Here is a 14,931-nt window from a genome sequence, read left to right as displayed (position 1 = left end):
AGTGTTGCACAGTTTGCATGCTGAACCTTGAAATCACACTGATGATGGTAGATGGGATAAGTTCTCTGAAAAGGGGAAGCAGAATCTTCAGCGGGGACATCGAGTATTAAAAGTCCTGAATGTCTGTGACGAGGATCCAAATGAATCCATCCAAATGACGCGATGTTCTGGAGGGAAGTGCCGCTGAGTGTGTGTTACAGAGGAGGAATGGACCCGGATCAGAAGGGGAGCGAGACACTCACTCACTCACACACACACACACAAAAGCTTGAGCCCTGCAGACCTGAGGTCAGATGGTGCTGTCACACTTTTTAAGTTACAGCACCAAAAGGTTAAAATGACCCTCAGAGTTGAAGGGAGGTGAGGAGAAAATGAGAGGAAGACGACTCGAGTTCCCGATGAGGTCGCTGGTTTCCTGGTGTCGCCCCTCTTCAGTGTGTCCGTCCGTCCGTCCAGCTGTCTGTCGCTCTCTCTTTCTGTCCGTCAGCAGAGCTAAAAGCTACTGCGCAATGAGCTCATGTCCTGAGATTATGCAATGTTTCTCACTGCGACTGTCTCGGTTTCCTCACCGGGGGAATAATGGTGATCTGAACAGCCAGGGACACTTTTTAAATCCTTTATTTGTGTAATAAAACAAACAAAAACTGTAAAAGTCCGACATCAAGTTTGATCTCAGCTGAGAAAAGTGAGAGAATTACTTTCCACCACTTCAGGAGCGGACAAACGTGTCTGATTGTGGGATTCATAGATACATATAAGGAGTCGTGGGCCAAACAATAGAACATGTGTAGTTTAACAACGTGTTTTTAAACCGATTCAATACTCTAACAGTACACAGTCCACTTATAAGATAAAGATGTAAATCTTAAAGTCTAATGTTAAGATGCAACAAACAGAACAAGCAGAAACGGTCAAATGTAGTTTTCTGTGCCAAGATCATTTTACTGAGTTTAGTCAACAGCTAGTGTTTAAAGCAGGATGTTCAATGTTAAATATGCTCAAGCCATATTTTAGTTTATTTATAAAAATTCAATAAACAAGTGTTGGTTCACAAGTTCACACTTGTACTTGTTTACAATATTAGACTCAATATTGTGACTTTTAACGACTAGTCGTAATAATTCAGGTGAAATCAGGAATAAAAGGATTTTACTGGAAAAAAAGGGCCACTTTAAAAATAAGTAAGAAAAAACAATGAATACAATGTTTAGCTTGTAGTAATTAAAAAACAATCTGCAAATGGAACAAGTGAAATTTTGCGGTTAATATTTCTTGAAATTAGACATTCAAGCCCCTAAACCTCACTGAATTGTTACTCGTTCGGTGATATGATGGATGTAGTGTTTCTTAGTTTTGGCCATCGTTCCTAATGACGATAACTTGATGACACTTCTCTCTGATCCCCGTTACGTCTGCACTGTCGTTTTGAACTTATCGTCTCTCTCGACCTTCAGACTCGGTGCTCATGCAGCCGTGGCGTGTTGAAATAACCTGCAAGCGACTCGTAACTCAAAAGCAGAGCAGACATTAAATAGCCTTGATATTCTGCAGGATAATCGGTTTTCCACTCCAGAGTTTTGGCACGATGCTACAGGATCGTTACAAAGAAGAGAAATATTCTGATATAGCATTTCTCATAAACAGTCCGAGGGATTTTCAATCACTGATAACTGTGTAGTTGAGCTGCTGGAGTGCTCCACAATAATAATAATAATAATAATAATAATAATAATAATAATAATAATAATAATAATAATAAGACATCACACATCACACGTCCTTTGAAAGGATTTATTGCCTCTTTCTCAATAAATTGATCATGAATCAAAAGTGTTAGTCCAGTGATTTTACAGCCGGAGTGGAATGAGTGAGAAATGGGCGACATTTCTTTTTATACATTTCAGCCAGCGATACGAGCGATGTAAACACAACACACATGTCACCATCCATCAGCCCGCTCATCTAAACGCCAATTCATGCAGCTCCTGTGATCTGATCACAGCAAACCGTACAACAAACAGATGTATGCAAATTAAATGAATTCACAGTCGAGTAACGCGTGTAACATTTCACATGTCAAAGTCCTGTGAACTACTAACAAATCATTTGCTGCCATTGAGACATTCATCATCAGATGAAGAAAGACAATCATTCTGTTCAAATCTGTAACAGTGCACATGGTTTCAGTAAAAGAGCTTTCTTTTTCAATTTCATTCCACAGTCAGTGAAATAAGCCACATCAGGTCGGTCCACTCACTCAGTATTCAAACATATTAAAGGAATAGTTCCACAATAAAGACAATGTGTTCGTCAGACTTTGTTTTGTTCCTTTAGGACAGAGCCAGACTAGCAGTTTCCCCCCATTTCCAGTCTTTATGCTAAGCTAAGCTACGCTACCTGGCTCCAGCTTCACATTAAATGCATAAAGAATAATATCGATAATCTCTTCCATTTCTCAGCAAAGGCAAAAATAAAGAGTATTTCCCAAAATGTCAAACTACTCCTTTAAATTCCAAATGTTTTCCTCAGATTGTCTAAATCTGCTGTTTCAGACTCGTGTTGAACACGATTTACTAAACTCCTGAACCGTTCATCCAGATCTCACTTCCATGAAACATTCAGTATTTAAAAATTAAAAAAAAACAAACTAAAAAAAGCTTCATGGTCATTTCACAAACAAGAAGAAGCAGCTAAATGAATGTGCACTCAATCACACTCCACTTCCAAAGCTCCTCTGTTTTCTCTTCAACAGAAGGATGTAAATCTAGTGGACAAAATTACATATTTAATGCAAAAAGATCACAACTTTCCTCTGATATTAGAAAGGAGGACTGGTCTTCAAGGCTCAATATGACTTTGTGACGACTAGTCCGACATTCCTGCTCTGTTTCACCTCCTTTAATCTATCCAACTGGATTTATTATTTTTAGAAGGGCACATTTATTAGAATGAGGTGAAATAAATTTGATTGGTATTGAAGTAGATTTAATTACCTGCCAGCAGACGGACACCCATCGCATGGGCATCATGTTTAATTCTTCGCTTATTCTTCTTTGTAAAAGAAAATGCAGTGAAAGGATGTAAAAATGCAAATAATTGACATTACTGATGAACACTTGTCTGGATTTGACAACTGATGCCACCCAGTAGTAAACACAAATATGATTTCACATTGTAAACATTACATTAGATTTAATACGGCAGTCATGAATGCGCCCCGTATAAATTTCTATGAACACAACTTAAAAACAATACTGTGCAATGGATCATTTCTGGTTCCCGATAGAAGGCATGGTGTAGGTGCGTCTGCATTCATTTGAAATCAATTTCATATCCCATAATGCACAGCTAAACTAAACATTTAGAAGTTGCATCTTTGAATCATCATTTTGAGACATGTGGACAAGGCCATACTCCACCACTCACAGTGTGAAGAAGGGAGTCACTAAACCCCCGTTCAGTCTAAAAATACTATTCTTAAAGCGTTAAATCTCACAAATGTCTAAGTGACTCAAACTGTTCTTTCTTTATGATTTATACTTAAATAAGTTAGACAGACTGCTGCTGTCATTCCAAAATGATTCAGGGAAGTTATGATTCATTAGAAATAATAAGGCTGATGCACATAAATTAGATTTAAGTGCCAACTTTAGAGCAATAAAGAAACTGTCTTACAGTTAAAGTAGCCTTTCACTTCCGCTGAGCTTTGCAGCTCTCTGCACATTATTCACACTTTTTCTCGAGATGCAGCACTCTGCAGTTCCTGCAGGGGGAGCTGTTGCAGTTAGAAAAAACATAAAGCTCTGAACAGAGCGGCATCTACTGGGGAGGCGATGCAGCCACATTAAAGAGGAACAAACCTGCTACTCAGGACGTCACACTTAGCCCTTGAATATCTTTTTGGGGTAGAAATGGCTTTTATCAAGTAATGGCTTTAAAACTGATTTAATGCGTCATTTCCCATTCGAAAGAAACCCGGGATTCTTTCTGGATGAAATATTGTTTCTACAGCTCTGTGGAGTTTCACGCTTTGGGATCAGTGTGTGTGTGTGTGTGTGTGTGTGTGTGTGTGTGTGTGTGTGTGTGTGTGTGTGTGTGTGTGTGTGTGTGTGTATATGTGTGTGTGTGCGCACAGGAAGCTACGGACACAGATGCAGGTGAGATGGAGATCACAACCGACGCGACAGCCGGCGACTCAAAACTGGATCCAGTGTCCGGCGTCCTGCGGTGGTGACGGTGGTGGAACGGAGCTGGAGACACATAAACTGATGTTACGTTTGCAGTATCATTTGAATTGTTTAGCTGTAGTTTAAAAAGAACTGTATGTGGCGTGGACAAATATAACGAGTCCTGAACTCGAACACCAACACCTTTTAAGATGAAGGTCTAATCTCCCAAAATGTTACATGTGGCTGTCCACAGACTTTTGCCAGACGCAGTGTACATTACCTTGCAGGAGCAGAGAAGTCTCCCCAAAGATCTGAACCGGGGTTTGACTGAACCACGGTGTTCGAGTTGCTACTGTCCAGCTCCAACAGGCAGCCTGACAGAGACACAGGGAGACACACAACAGAACTCATTAACACACATTTCACTTTATTTTCCTGCCGCCTGAAGCTCATTTAACAAGAAACTAATTACAACCGTGATTAAGAGGACAGGTCAGTCCCGGTTAAAGCTGCACAGCGTCGTAATTTCACTCGCTACAAAGATGCTAACCTACCTGTGGCCATGTCCCCCGTCTCGGGGACTATGTTGTGATTGGATGAGCCTGACAGAGGAGGCGGGGCTATCTTGCCTCCAGGTGGTGGTGGGAGGAGTCCAAACCCACTTGAGCTTTGTGGGCGGGGCTTATCCCTCTTTTTACCTTGCTAGAGGCCGAGACAAAGAAAAATTACATCTCTCAGATGTTCAAGAAGTTTAGGAGTGTTTACATTTTTTAATGCCAGTTTCTCAGCATGACTTTTAACACTTTTTACACTATTTACTTGTGTTTTATCCCATGTTTTTGTTAAATGTTGCTTGATATTTAAGAGCCATGTGATGTAAAGTTGCCACCGAAATAGAAATTATGATTTGACTGATTTGTGAAGTACAGATGGTCCTCAAAGCTTTTCATCTCGAGTTACACTGGAGCTCCAGTTTATGTTTTATAGGCAGCATTAAAAAACACCTAAATGAATGTGTCATTTCTGATTTATTTAGACTACTTTCAGGCTAATTTAACTATAAAACCACTAACAGTGAAGTTTTGAAACTGTAGTAACAGCTGGACGTTTCGAGGCTCTTACCCCGATGTTGAGTGTGATGGTCTGTCCGTCTTTGAAGCCCAAGTCCAGTTTAGGTCCCAAATCCCCGAGCTGGGCACTTTTACTGAATTCATGCTCCTGTTTCACCCATCTGCAGCGACGCACGCAAACAAAACCATCAGCACAGATACACAAAGAAACAACGCATCTCAGCAGTTTCCAGGAAAAACCACAGCATGCAGCTTTCCACAAGTGAAGAGCTGAACATCTCACAGACAAGCGTCTTGTTTGGGAGTGGACTGCTTATGCTGCAGAGGGTTTTGGGACAGTAGGAAATATAAGGAATATAACAATGCAAGTCTAATTATCAAGTCATTGCTGTGAATGTACATGCTTCCAACCAAACTCAAAGTTTGAAAAGTGTGAGAGTAATCCCATTACTTTCATCTCTAGGAGAAGACGTGAATCACTGCTTACTTGAAGTGGTCCTGCAGAGAGACATTGAAATCAAAAGCATCCCCACGGTCCCCGAAGCCAACTCCTATAAAAGCGCTGCGACCTGCGGACGAGAGATGATGTTTTAGTCACCGACATGACCGAAAAAAAGGGGACTTCAAACATGGCCGGCTTCGTGGTCATTTTTTTCATAACCACCTCACCGTTGTCATCCTGTATCCGCAGAACGAAGTATCGGCTGGAGTCGCTGACCGTCTCCATGGCAGTGCCGGGATACTCCTTAATGGGCGCCTGGGCAAACAGCTCCCCTGCAGGACACGAGGGGAAGTGACAAGAGATTGAATAGAGAACAATGTGTCAGGACCACGGACTGTATATAAGAAGTAAACGTAGTCATCGAAAGGTCACAAATTGGTTTGTGGACTGACGTGTTGAAGCCTTGAGTTATGCGATTTTGCCGTCGCCATGTTGTTTTTTTCGCAACCAATGAACAGGAAGTGACCATATTTGGAATGAGGAGTGACGTAGAGACGCCGTATACGTCTCTGGTGGAGACCTGTCAATCACTGTGTAGCCCCGCCCTAAAGCATCCCCTGCTTTATGGTCTGTGTGACTCTAAATGGACCATCATTTACTAAATGAACATCATGCTGTATTGAAGAAGACTTGAAACTAGAGATTGAGACCATAAACTCATGTTTACAATGTTTACTGAGGTAATAAATCAAGAGAGAAGTAGAGTCATTTTCTCATAGACTTCTATACAACCAGAGGAGTCGCCCCCTGGTGGACACTAGAGAGAATGCAGGTTTAACACACTTCCGCACTGGCTTCACTCACTAAATGAAAAATGTTAAAGAATAACACACAATGAAGTCCCACCTGAGACCTTGTCCTCCAGTTTGACGTACGCCACTTGGCCCTTGGCTGTGATCCTCATTCGACCGGACCAGTCTGGAGTATCCAGCTTCCAGTCAGCTGCCCTGTAGACAATCAAGATGTTTGTGGGGTATATTAACAGTAAATGGTATTATTATTGATATATTATATTAAATATACAACTAACTGCTTCACAAAGAAAGTCTATTTATATTTACAATGGAAACCCTTAAATAACTAATAATGAACTCTGGATTTTGAAAAGAAACACCAGAAAGAAAACATTACGGTATTTAACACAATACCTCCGTGATGAGAGTATGTGAAAATCTGTGATATAATCTTAGATTTGTATCGCTGTGAATGACTCAAATATATCTTTCATCTTTTCAGGAAGTATTAATTCATGTTTTACCCAAAAAGATCTTCGATGACACCAGTGAAATAAATGAAGTCATCTCTACTTGTGATGCCACAGGTTATCGCTTTGACGCGAGTTGTGAGCAGTTGACGCAAATATTTTTGTTTGATTTAAATACTTTTAGAGGTATAGAGAGGTGAAAGTATCCAGTATTTTACTTATTTTAGGGACCTTTTGAGACATGAAGAAGAGGTGAAAGTAACCTCTTCTAAACCTCTCTCATCCCTTTAATCATCTTGTGTACCTTCAGAATTTTCTTGGAATAAACCACCTTAAAACGTGTCATATCTAGTTATTTATAGGCTTTGGTATATGAATATAAAAAGGTGGATAAACATTCATACCTCTCTTTCTAATTCCCATATGCTCATACTGCAGCCCGTCTAGATAAGGCTGCTGGTGCACATATGGATCCATATGTTTATTTTATGATTGTTTATAGCCTATAATCTCTCCATGCATGTGGAACCCAGACAGTTAAAATGCGCATCACAGGGTAGACACAAAAGTTTGAATCTATAGTGACATTCTCAATCAAATACTAGCCACACAGAAAATCCTGAAAATGTTGTTTTTTGGTCTCAATTCAATGGTGTCAGTGTGTGAAGAGGATCCCGAGCTGTCACACAGGAGTGGGACTGTCCTGGCACAATGACAAACGGCCCCGTCACATCTCTGACAGCCCAACCGCTCTGAACAACAAAGCGACACACAGAGAACCAGCCAGCGATTCAAACCGTAAAAAAATATGTATATATTTTAAACTGGACATTTTTTTATCTCCACTCCTTCAACCCCTCCTCCCTATTCGTGATTTGTAAGCATGCTCTGGTTCCCAGTGAAAGTGAAATGCCCGCACCGAGCGACACCGAACACCGTTAAAACCATATCATAAAGCGCCGTCAACGACCCGGCGGTTATTTCTTTACCTGTATGCGCGATTTGACGCTCGCGGCGGGATGCGATAAACGTTGACATCGGGTTTTACGCACAGGATCGACTCGTACTCGCCCTCGGCCGCCATCTTGATTCAACTGTTATTGATGTGGGAGTAGTGGTTGTGACTCATTTATTCTCTTCTTTTCTGAGAGGGGGGGTTGTGTGTGTGTGTGTCTGTGTCTCTCTGTGTGTGTGTGTGTGTGTGTGTGTGTGTGTGTGTGTGTGTGTGTGTGTGTGTGTGGTCTGCGTCCTGACCGTCAGAACGCCGTCAGTTGAACCAAAACGGAACCATACTCTCGTGAAATTCCTTCAAATTGTATTTTTATAGGAAAACAAAATAATTTTCTGCTAATTTATTTTTCAGTTGCATTATAAAAGACGCAAAACTGGTGGACAGACATGCGTATTTAATTGAGAATATAAATAATAAGTAAAAAAAGAAAAGCAACATCGTGAGGGGGCGTGGACTAGCAGGTGGTGCTGAAAACTGCGGAAGCGGAAATCGTCGTCGTGTCCAGGATTCTTCGAGGAGATCTGCTCAGGGTTAGTCCTTTATTTGTAATGCAAATACGCATATTTGACACACGAAATAACGTGCTGCGAGTTTGTGTTCTAGTCTTAACTATAACAACAGCGACTGCTTCTGCAACAACCCTTTGATTAGATCGCTAACAGTCGTGATATGTAAGCTTATACTCCAGCTGGCTCGATAACTACGTACGACCGTATTTACGGCTGCTGGTTGTCTTCGGTCGCTGTCCGAGGTCCTGAAAACCATCCTCACAGATACGTTACTTGCAAGCACGTCGACTCGCAGTTGATTTGGGGATCAAGCCGTGTAATAGTAATACTAATCTCTATGCATGAGGTTGTGAGCTTGTATTTTCTCCCACCAGCCACCGGAGGCTGCCAGCTAACTAGCTTGTAGCTTAGCCAGACGGCTAACCTAGGTGAGGATCTGTGTTTGTCGCAGTGGTTATGACAAACTACCACGAGCTGTCACGTACAGCAGGTGTAGGCACACCTTTTTAGAATAGCTTTTTCCAGTCATGCATTCATAATTGTAAGCTTGCCACTCAATGCCATCGGCTCTTTTGTTTTTTAATGTTGACTGGTTCCTCTCTGCAGCTGTAGGATCTGGTTTCTGAACATCCTGAGACAAGTCAATGCAGTCAGAGAGAAGACAGAGCAGCAGGATGTTCACTCACTGAGCCGGCACTGAAGCAACATACACAATACATCTTTGACAGCACAGGCTTTATAAAAGGTAGAGTGGTTTGTGTGTTTTGAATTTTTGATTATGTGTATATGTGTGTGTGTGGACCCTTCCTGTGCAAGCATGCAACATTGTTCACAAGCTTTCTCTGAATCAGATCCCTCCTCCCCCTCCTTAGACACCATGACGTCCTCCATGCTCCGCCGACAGCTGAAGAACCTGGTCCAGAACTACTCTGAGGCCGAGGTCAAGGTAAAAGAAGCCAATGAAGAACTACGTGAACCCCAATACCCCCTTTATGTCGGCTAAATGTGTCCTCTAGCAGGAAATAAAATGTATTCTCATTGGATTTTTAAATTATTTATTAGCATAAATAATTGAGGTGATGTAAAAGATGACTTGCTACATTGTAATCACAATTTCTACGACGACTGTGGGCCTTTTTCTCACAAGCTGGCATCTGTGATCTTCTGACAGCCGCCTGCCTTATATTTCCTGACATTTCTGGCTTTGCTTCTTCTGCAGGTGAGAGAGGCGACGTCTAATGACCCGTGGGGCCCGTCCAGCTCTCAGATGGCCGACCTCTCCGATCTGACCTACAACGTGGTGGCCTGCAATGAGATCATGACGATGCTCTGGAAGCGCCTGAAAGACGACAAGAACTGGAGACACATCCACAAGGTATCAGAAGAAGACCGTTCAAATACCACTCAAAACAGGCATTGCTGTGGATGTTATGATGCTTCATTTAAGGCAAATAACGTCACCCAAAGATTCATCTGTAGCTCTTCTTTTTTTCCTTTTCTGTTCTCAGACAATAATTAATTTCAGTTCTGTTTCAGTTTCAATTCATTCACAACACCGTTTAAATTCAGCATATAAGAACAATCGTAATACATAATGGAAATATGTTGAATGGGATACCCTGATAAGCTATCTGAAGCTTGAGAATAGGGGCTCAGACAATATTTAGAATATATGTTTACTAACATATTGTCTCGATTTGAAAAAGTGCTTTTTTATATAGTTACATTCACAACCTACGACATACCGAAGACTAACCATAAATTACAAAGTCATGATCTTTTCTTATTACCTTTTTGCATTTTATACACTGACTCCTTTTGATTTAGACTAAAGTGTTAGAAGAATGTTTTGATCATATTTGTTCACTAGGTATTCTGCAGTAGAGGGACCTCTACATTTAGAGTAATATTGCAATATTTATAAGCTTAGCAGTTTTTTTACTGTTGTAGCTCTAATGAAATATATTGTCATTTAGTGAAAGCACTCTGGGTTCGATCACATAACGTGATTTATTAATCTGGACTTTAGAAACGATGTAAACTGCACCACATATGTGATTTTACACAGACTTTGTTGTCTTCTCATGGCTCTGTCTTATAAATTCCACAATTATATGTTAAAAAAAAAGCTGTTAAACTGTACAGATTGACAATTTATTCTTATGTCAGTCATATACATCTTTGTTTCACATAAAATTGTGCTCATTGTCATGCTTCTTTTTTTTCATACCAGTCCCTGACACTGCTGGAGTACCTGTTAAAGACCGGCGACGATCGTGTGCTTCTGAAAATGAAAGACAACATCTACATCGTCAAAGCCCTCACAGAGTATCGCTTTGTGGAAAAGGATGGCAAGGATCAGGTGATACTTTTGGTCTCCATTTAAAGGTTGAATGCTGTACATTAAGATTGTCCATTACTGGCACTATAATATCTATATCATCATACTCCTTTTATCCTCCAGGCCAAGTTCACAATTAAAGAAAATATGGTGTCTCACACATTTATAAGAATCCCTTGATTCAAAAGTTTTCCAGAAGACATTGCTTGACACTTTTGGGTTTACAAAACTTGTACTATTTGGGGTTTGTTTTTCAGGCTTAGATGGGGTATTGCTCCAGTGAGCTGTCAATCAAAGTATAATTTAAGCATATCTGTCCCAGGGTGGAAATGTGAGAGAGAAGGCCAAAGTTGTCCTTATTCTTATGGAGGACGATGATAAACTGAAGGAGGAGAGAGACTTTGCCGTCAAGACCAGAGAGAAGACTTCAAAAAATGCTGCTGGTGAGCCCTTCTGCCCTAAACTCTCATTGGCTAAATGCCAATTGTTTAAACCGTTGAAGTACAATTCAATTAATGTGTCAGTGTCTCTCATTTAAATCTCTTTTCCGTTCCTTTTAATTAACAAGCCTCATCTGCTGACGCCATCAAGGATCCCAACTACAAGCCATGCTACGTTGGCGGGGCCGCAGGGCTTCCATCCTTAGACAACATACCGTCAGTGGCCGACTTGACCGCTTCCTTCGCTGCCCGCAAAGAGGAGCGTCTAAAGCAGGAAGTTGAGAAGAAAGAAGGGGAGAGGAGGGTAAGTGTAAAGCAAGTACAAAGCTCATCTACGGCAAGTGGACACAAAAGCACAAATACTACACCACTGCAGTGTAATGCAGTAGAGTACAGGAACACTGCAAACCATATCCTCAAAAATAAGCATAGTTATATCAACATGTTTTTAAAGTCTCAACAAACCCAATGTTCCATGCACCATGCCAGTTTTTGAAGGTCAAATTTCAGTCAAAGAATGGATTATTTGAAATTAGATTACAGACCGGTTCACAATACCAATTGCAATCGATTACTCGGCTTAAACAAACCGTTAGATCTCATGTGTCAACAGGACAAGTTCAGTAACACCAATACTGAAGCCATTTGTAAGCGTTTGTGTTTACCTCTCTAACTGTAATATCCTAGGCCAAGTTGAGTGAAGACGAGCTGAAATGGGAGGATGCAGGAAAAGGCAATGACGGAAAAGGAGGTGCTTGGGGAGGGGAGAAAGCGGAGGAGGAGGAGGAGGAGGACGAGGAGAAGGAGAAACCAGACGCATGGGGAGCCCCGAAAGAACCTAAAGAAGCCGCAGGTCCATGGGGCGCACCCTCAAAGCCTGACACAACTGACGCACCCGCTAGCGGTGATCCTTGGGGGGCTCCAACTAAAGCTGATGAGGATCCATTTTCAGCGCCAAAAACTGATGAAGATTCATTTGCTGCGCCAAAGAATGGAGAAGATCCTTTTTCAGCTCCAAAAGATGAACCAGATCCATTTACTGCATCAAAAGGTGACCCCTTCAATGCACCTAAAGACAAGGAAGATCCATTTGCTGCTCCAAAAGATAAACCAGATCCATTCAACGCCCCGAAAGATGATCCATTCAACGCCCCCAAAGATGATCCATTCAACGCCCCCAAAGATGATCCATTCAACGCCCCCAAAGATGATCCGTTCAACGCCCCCAAAGATGATCCGTTCAACGCCCCCAAAGATGATCCGTTCAACTCCCCGAAAGATGATCCATTCAACGCCCCGAAAGATGATCCGTTCAACTCCCCGAAAGATGATCCGTTCAACGCCCCACAAGATGATCCATTCAACGCCGCAAAAGATGATCCATTCAACGCCCCGAAAGATGATCCATTCAACTCCCCGAAAGATGATCCATTCAACTCCCCAAAAGATGATCCATTCAACGCCCCCAAAGATGATCCATTCAACTCCCCAAAAGATGATCCATTCAACGCCCCGAAAGATGATCCATTCAACGCCCCGAAAGATGATCCATTCAACTCCCCAAAAGATGATCCATTCAACGCCCCCAAAGATGATCCATTCAACGCCCCGAAAGATGATCCATTCAACGCCCCGAAAGATGATCCATTCAACGCCCCCAAAGATGATCCATTCAACTCCCCAAAAGATGATCCATTCAACGCCCCGAAAGATGATCCATTCAACGCCCCCAAAGATGATCCATTCAACGCCCCAAAAGATGATCCATTCAACTCCCTGAAAGATGATCCATTCAACGCTCCAAAGGATGATCCTTTTAATGCCCCAAAAGATGCTGCCTTTACTGCACCAGCATCAACACCCCCTAAAGAACACCCATTTGCAGCACTAGCATCATCTAAAGATGACCTCTTCACTGCTGAAACAACACCACCCAAAGAGGATCCTTTCTCCGCATCATCCAAACCCACAAAAGAGGACTCCTTTGCTGCACCAACAACACCCCCTAAAGAGGACCCATTTACAGTGCCATCTAGTCCACCAAAAGATGATGCTCCCGATCCCTTCAATGCCCCTCCAGTGAGCTCGCCTCAAGGCAATGCAGATGCGTGGGGAGCCCCTGCTAGCTCTCCGCCCACTGACGGGTCAGATCCCTGGGGGGCGCCGTCTGCTCAAGAGGAAACAAAGGGTGGCGATCCCTGGGGGGACGGGACAAGCACCTTCTCACCTGCTGATAATTCTGATGCATTTGGAGATTCATCCAAACTGGACAATGACCCATGGGGAGCTCCAGGTAAGAAACTAACAAATAGATGCTCCTAAACTCGAGGTTAACTTAGTATTTCTTTCAAGAGCTTGCATCCATATCCCATCGCCCTCTTTAAGAAATAAAACTTTCTCAGGTGTCATCAGAACTCCGATCATGAATAACAAGTGGTCAAATATTGTGCGAGATCTAACCCCTGTGCCACCAGAATCATCCCAGTGGGACTTTATTACCTGGTTGTGCTGTTAGAATGTCTAGCAAGAGTCTTGAGGGCACAAAGAGTCAATATCCGCCACAAACCATCAAGCATCACTTGCAACGGCTGTGGTTAACACTTTATTGGTGAAATGTTAAGGACCCTGAGTAAGAGATTGGAAGAGAGAACGTAAGCAGACATGTCAGCTATCTGTAAACATCAAAACCAGTCATAACGACTGGGAAGGGCCTCAAAGCCATCAACCAGGACTCAGTGAACAGTTGGGGAAAGATCAAGGAGACCATCCAGGGACGGGTGTTACGATCGCCCCTCATATACAACCACTTCTTTTTACATGACCGAAGTTCCTTAACAAAGCCGTTACACTGAAATATTTAGATTAGATTAGATTAGATAGGTCTAATTGTTTTGTCTTTTTTAAACCTTTCTGCTCTATTTCCCTGTTAAGCTGCAGCTCCAGTCAGCACAGATGATGCGTGGGGTTCACCTGCTCCACCCTCACACTCCTCCCCGTCTAGTGACCCCTTTGGCGACGGAGCATCTAAAAAAGGTGATCCTTGGGGTGCGCCGAGCAACGCATCTAGCAATGGGACAGGTAAATCGCACTTCACACTCTGTCTAAAGGCTTATTTCTGTGATCCATCCATTATTCATGGGAATAAAACCTCATTGTCTGCTTGGTACTCAGCAATAACATGCTCCGCTCTGATTAAATCAACTAAATAAGACTATGCCAGCTGGCTTAGTGCTCGGCCGAGAACGGTGACTCTAACAACCTAACTGTCTCTGTGCCTGAATCTGATTTTATGTCAACGTTTTCTTCCATTTTCTCCATTTCACCCCCATCTTCCCATCGGTAAGCAGCTGCGACTAACAATCATAATCAATTAAACTTCTCTTCCGCTTTGCTCTCTCTTCCTCCCTGACCTGTCCCCCAGAAGAAAACACCTTTTAGAGTAGAATTGGACCTTTATTGTATTGCAGGGAAGCGAACGGCGCAGGAGGAGAAGGCGTACAGAAAGACTGCTTCGTTTCTGGGCTCTGCGGGCTTGTCGCTCGTTGACTTGGACGATCTATTTTCTTCTAATCCCAAACCCAAACAGAGCCCCCTCCCCAACACGCTCGCCGCCCAGACGCAAGCCATCGGTAAGGACGGAGAAAATGCTTCACTCTGGGTGACGAACACCATTTTTGACAAAAG

The 14,931-nt window shown here is 42.4% G+C and overlaps 2 protein-coding genes and 1 gene segment (V, D, J or C); 1 reads left to right on the top strand and 2 right to left on the bottom strand.

The window, feature by feature from the left end:
* The window catches only part of LOC306708309 (Ig kappa-b4 chain C region-like), a 142,683-nt gene that overhangs the window by 52,548 nt on the left and 75,204 nt on the right, over positions 1-14,931 (bottom strand).
* necap1 (NECAP endocytosis associated 1) lies at positions 4,132-8,045 on the bottom strand. Its single transcript, XM_079176487.1, has 8 exons — positions 7,935-8,045; positions 6,588-6,688; positions 5,909-6,013; positions 5,727-5,808; positions 5,292-5,400; positions 4,724-4,871; positions 4,450-4,543; positions 4,132-4,250 (listed from the first exon to the last, which is right to left on the bottom strand). The coding sequence occupies exons 1-8, from the start codon at positions 8,027-8,029 to the stop codon at positions 4,196-4,198; spliced, it is 789 nt and encodes a 262-aa protein (XP_079032613.1). The 5' UTR covers positions 8,030-8,045; the 3' UTR covers positions 4,132-4,195.
* epn1b (epsin 1b) overlaps positions 9,344-14,931 on the top strand; it is a gene marked incomplete at both ends in the record, with an annotated part of 13,879 nt that continues 8,291 nt past the window's right edge. The window contains 9 exons of the mRNA XM_079176194.1: positions 9,344-9,412; positions 9,686-9,841; positions 10,700-10,828; positions 11,130-11,250; positions 11,376-11,551; positions 11,935-12,298; positions 12,575-13,540; positions 14,179-14,325; positions 14,715-14,876. Coding sequence (XP_079032320.1) covers positions 9,344-9,412; positions 9,686-9,841; positions 10,700-10,828; positions 11,130-11,250; positions 11,376-11,551; positions 11,935-12,298; positions 12,575-13,540; positions 14,179-14,325; positions 14,715-14,876 — 2,290 coding nt within the window. The remainder of the gene's footprint in view (positions 9,413-9,685; positions 9,842-10,699; positions 10,829-11,129; positions 11,251-11,375; positions 11,552-11,934; positions 12,299-12,574; positions 13,541-14,178; positions 14,326-14,714; positions 14,877-14,931) is intronic.

Source organism: Pholis gunnellus (assembly GCF_910591455.1).
Source record: "Pholis gunnellus genome assembly, chromosome: 16".
NCBI classification, from domain to species: domain Eukaryota; kingdom Metazoa; phylum Chordata; class Actinopteri; order Perciformes; family Pholidae; genus Pholis; species Pholis gunnellus.
This window is presented reverse-complemented; position numbering and strand designations above follow the sequence as displayed.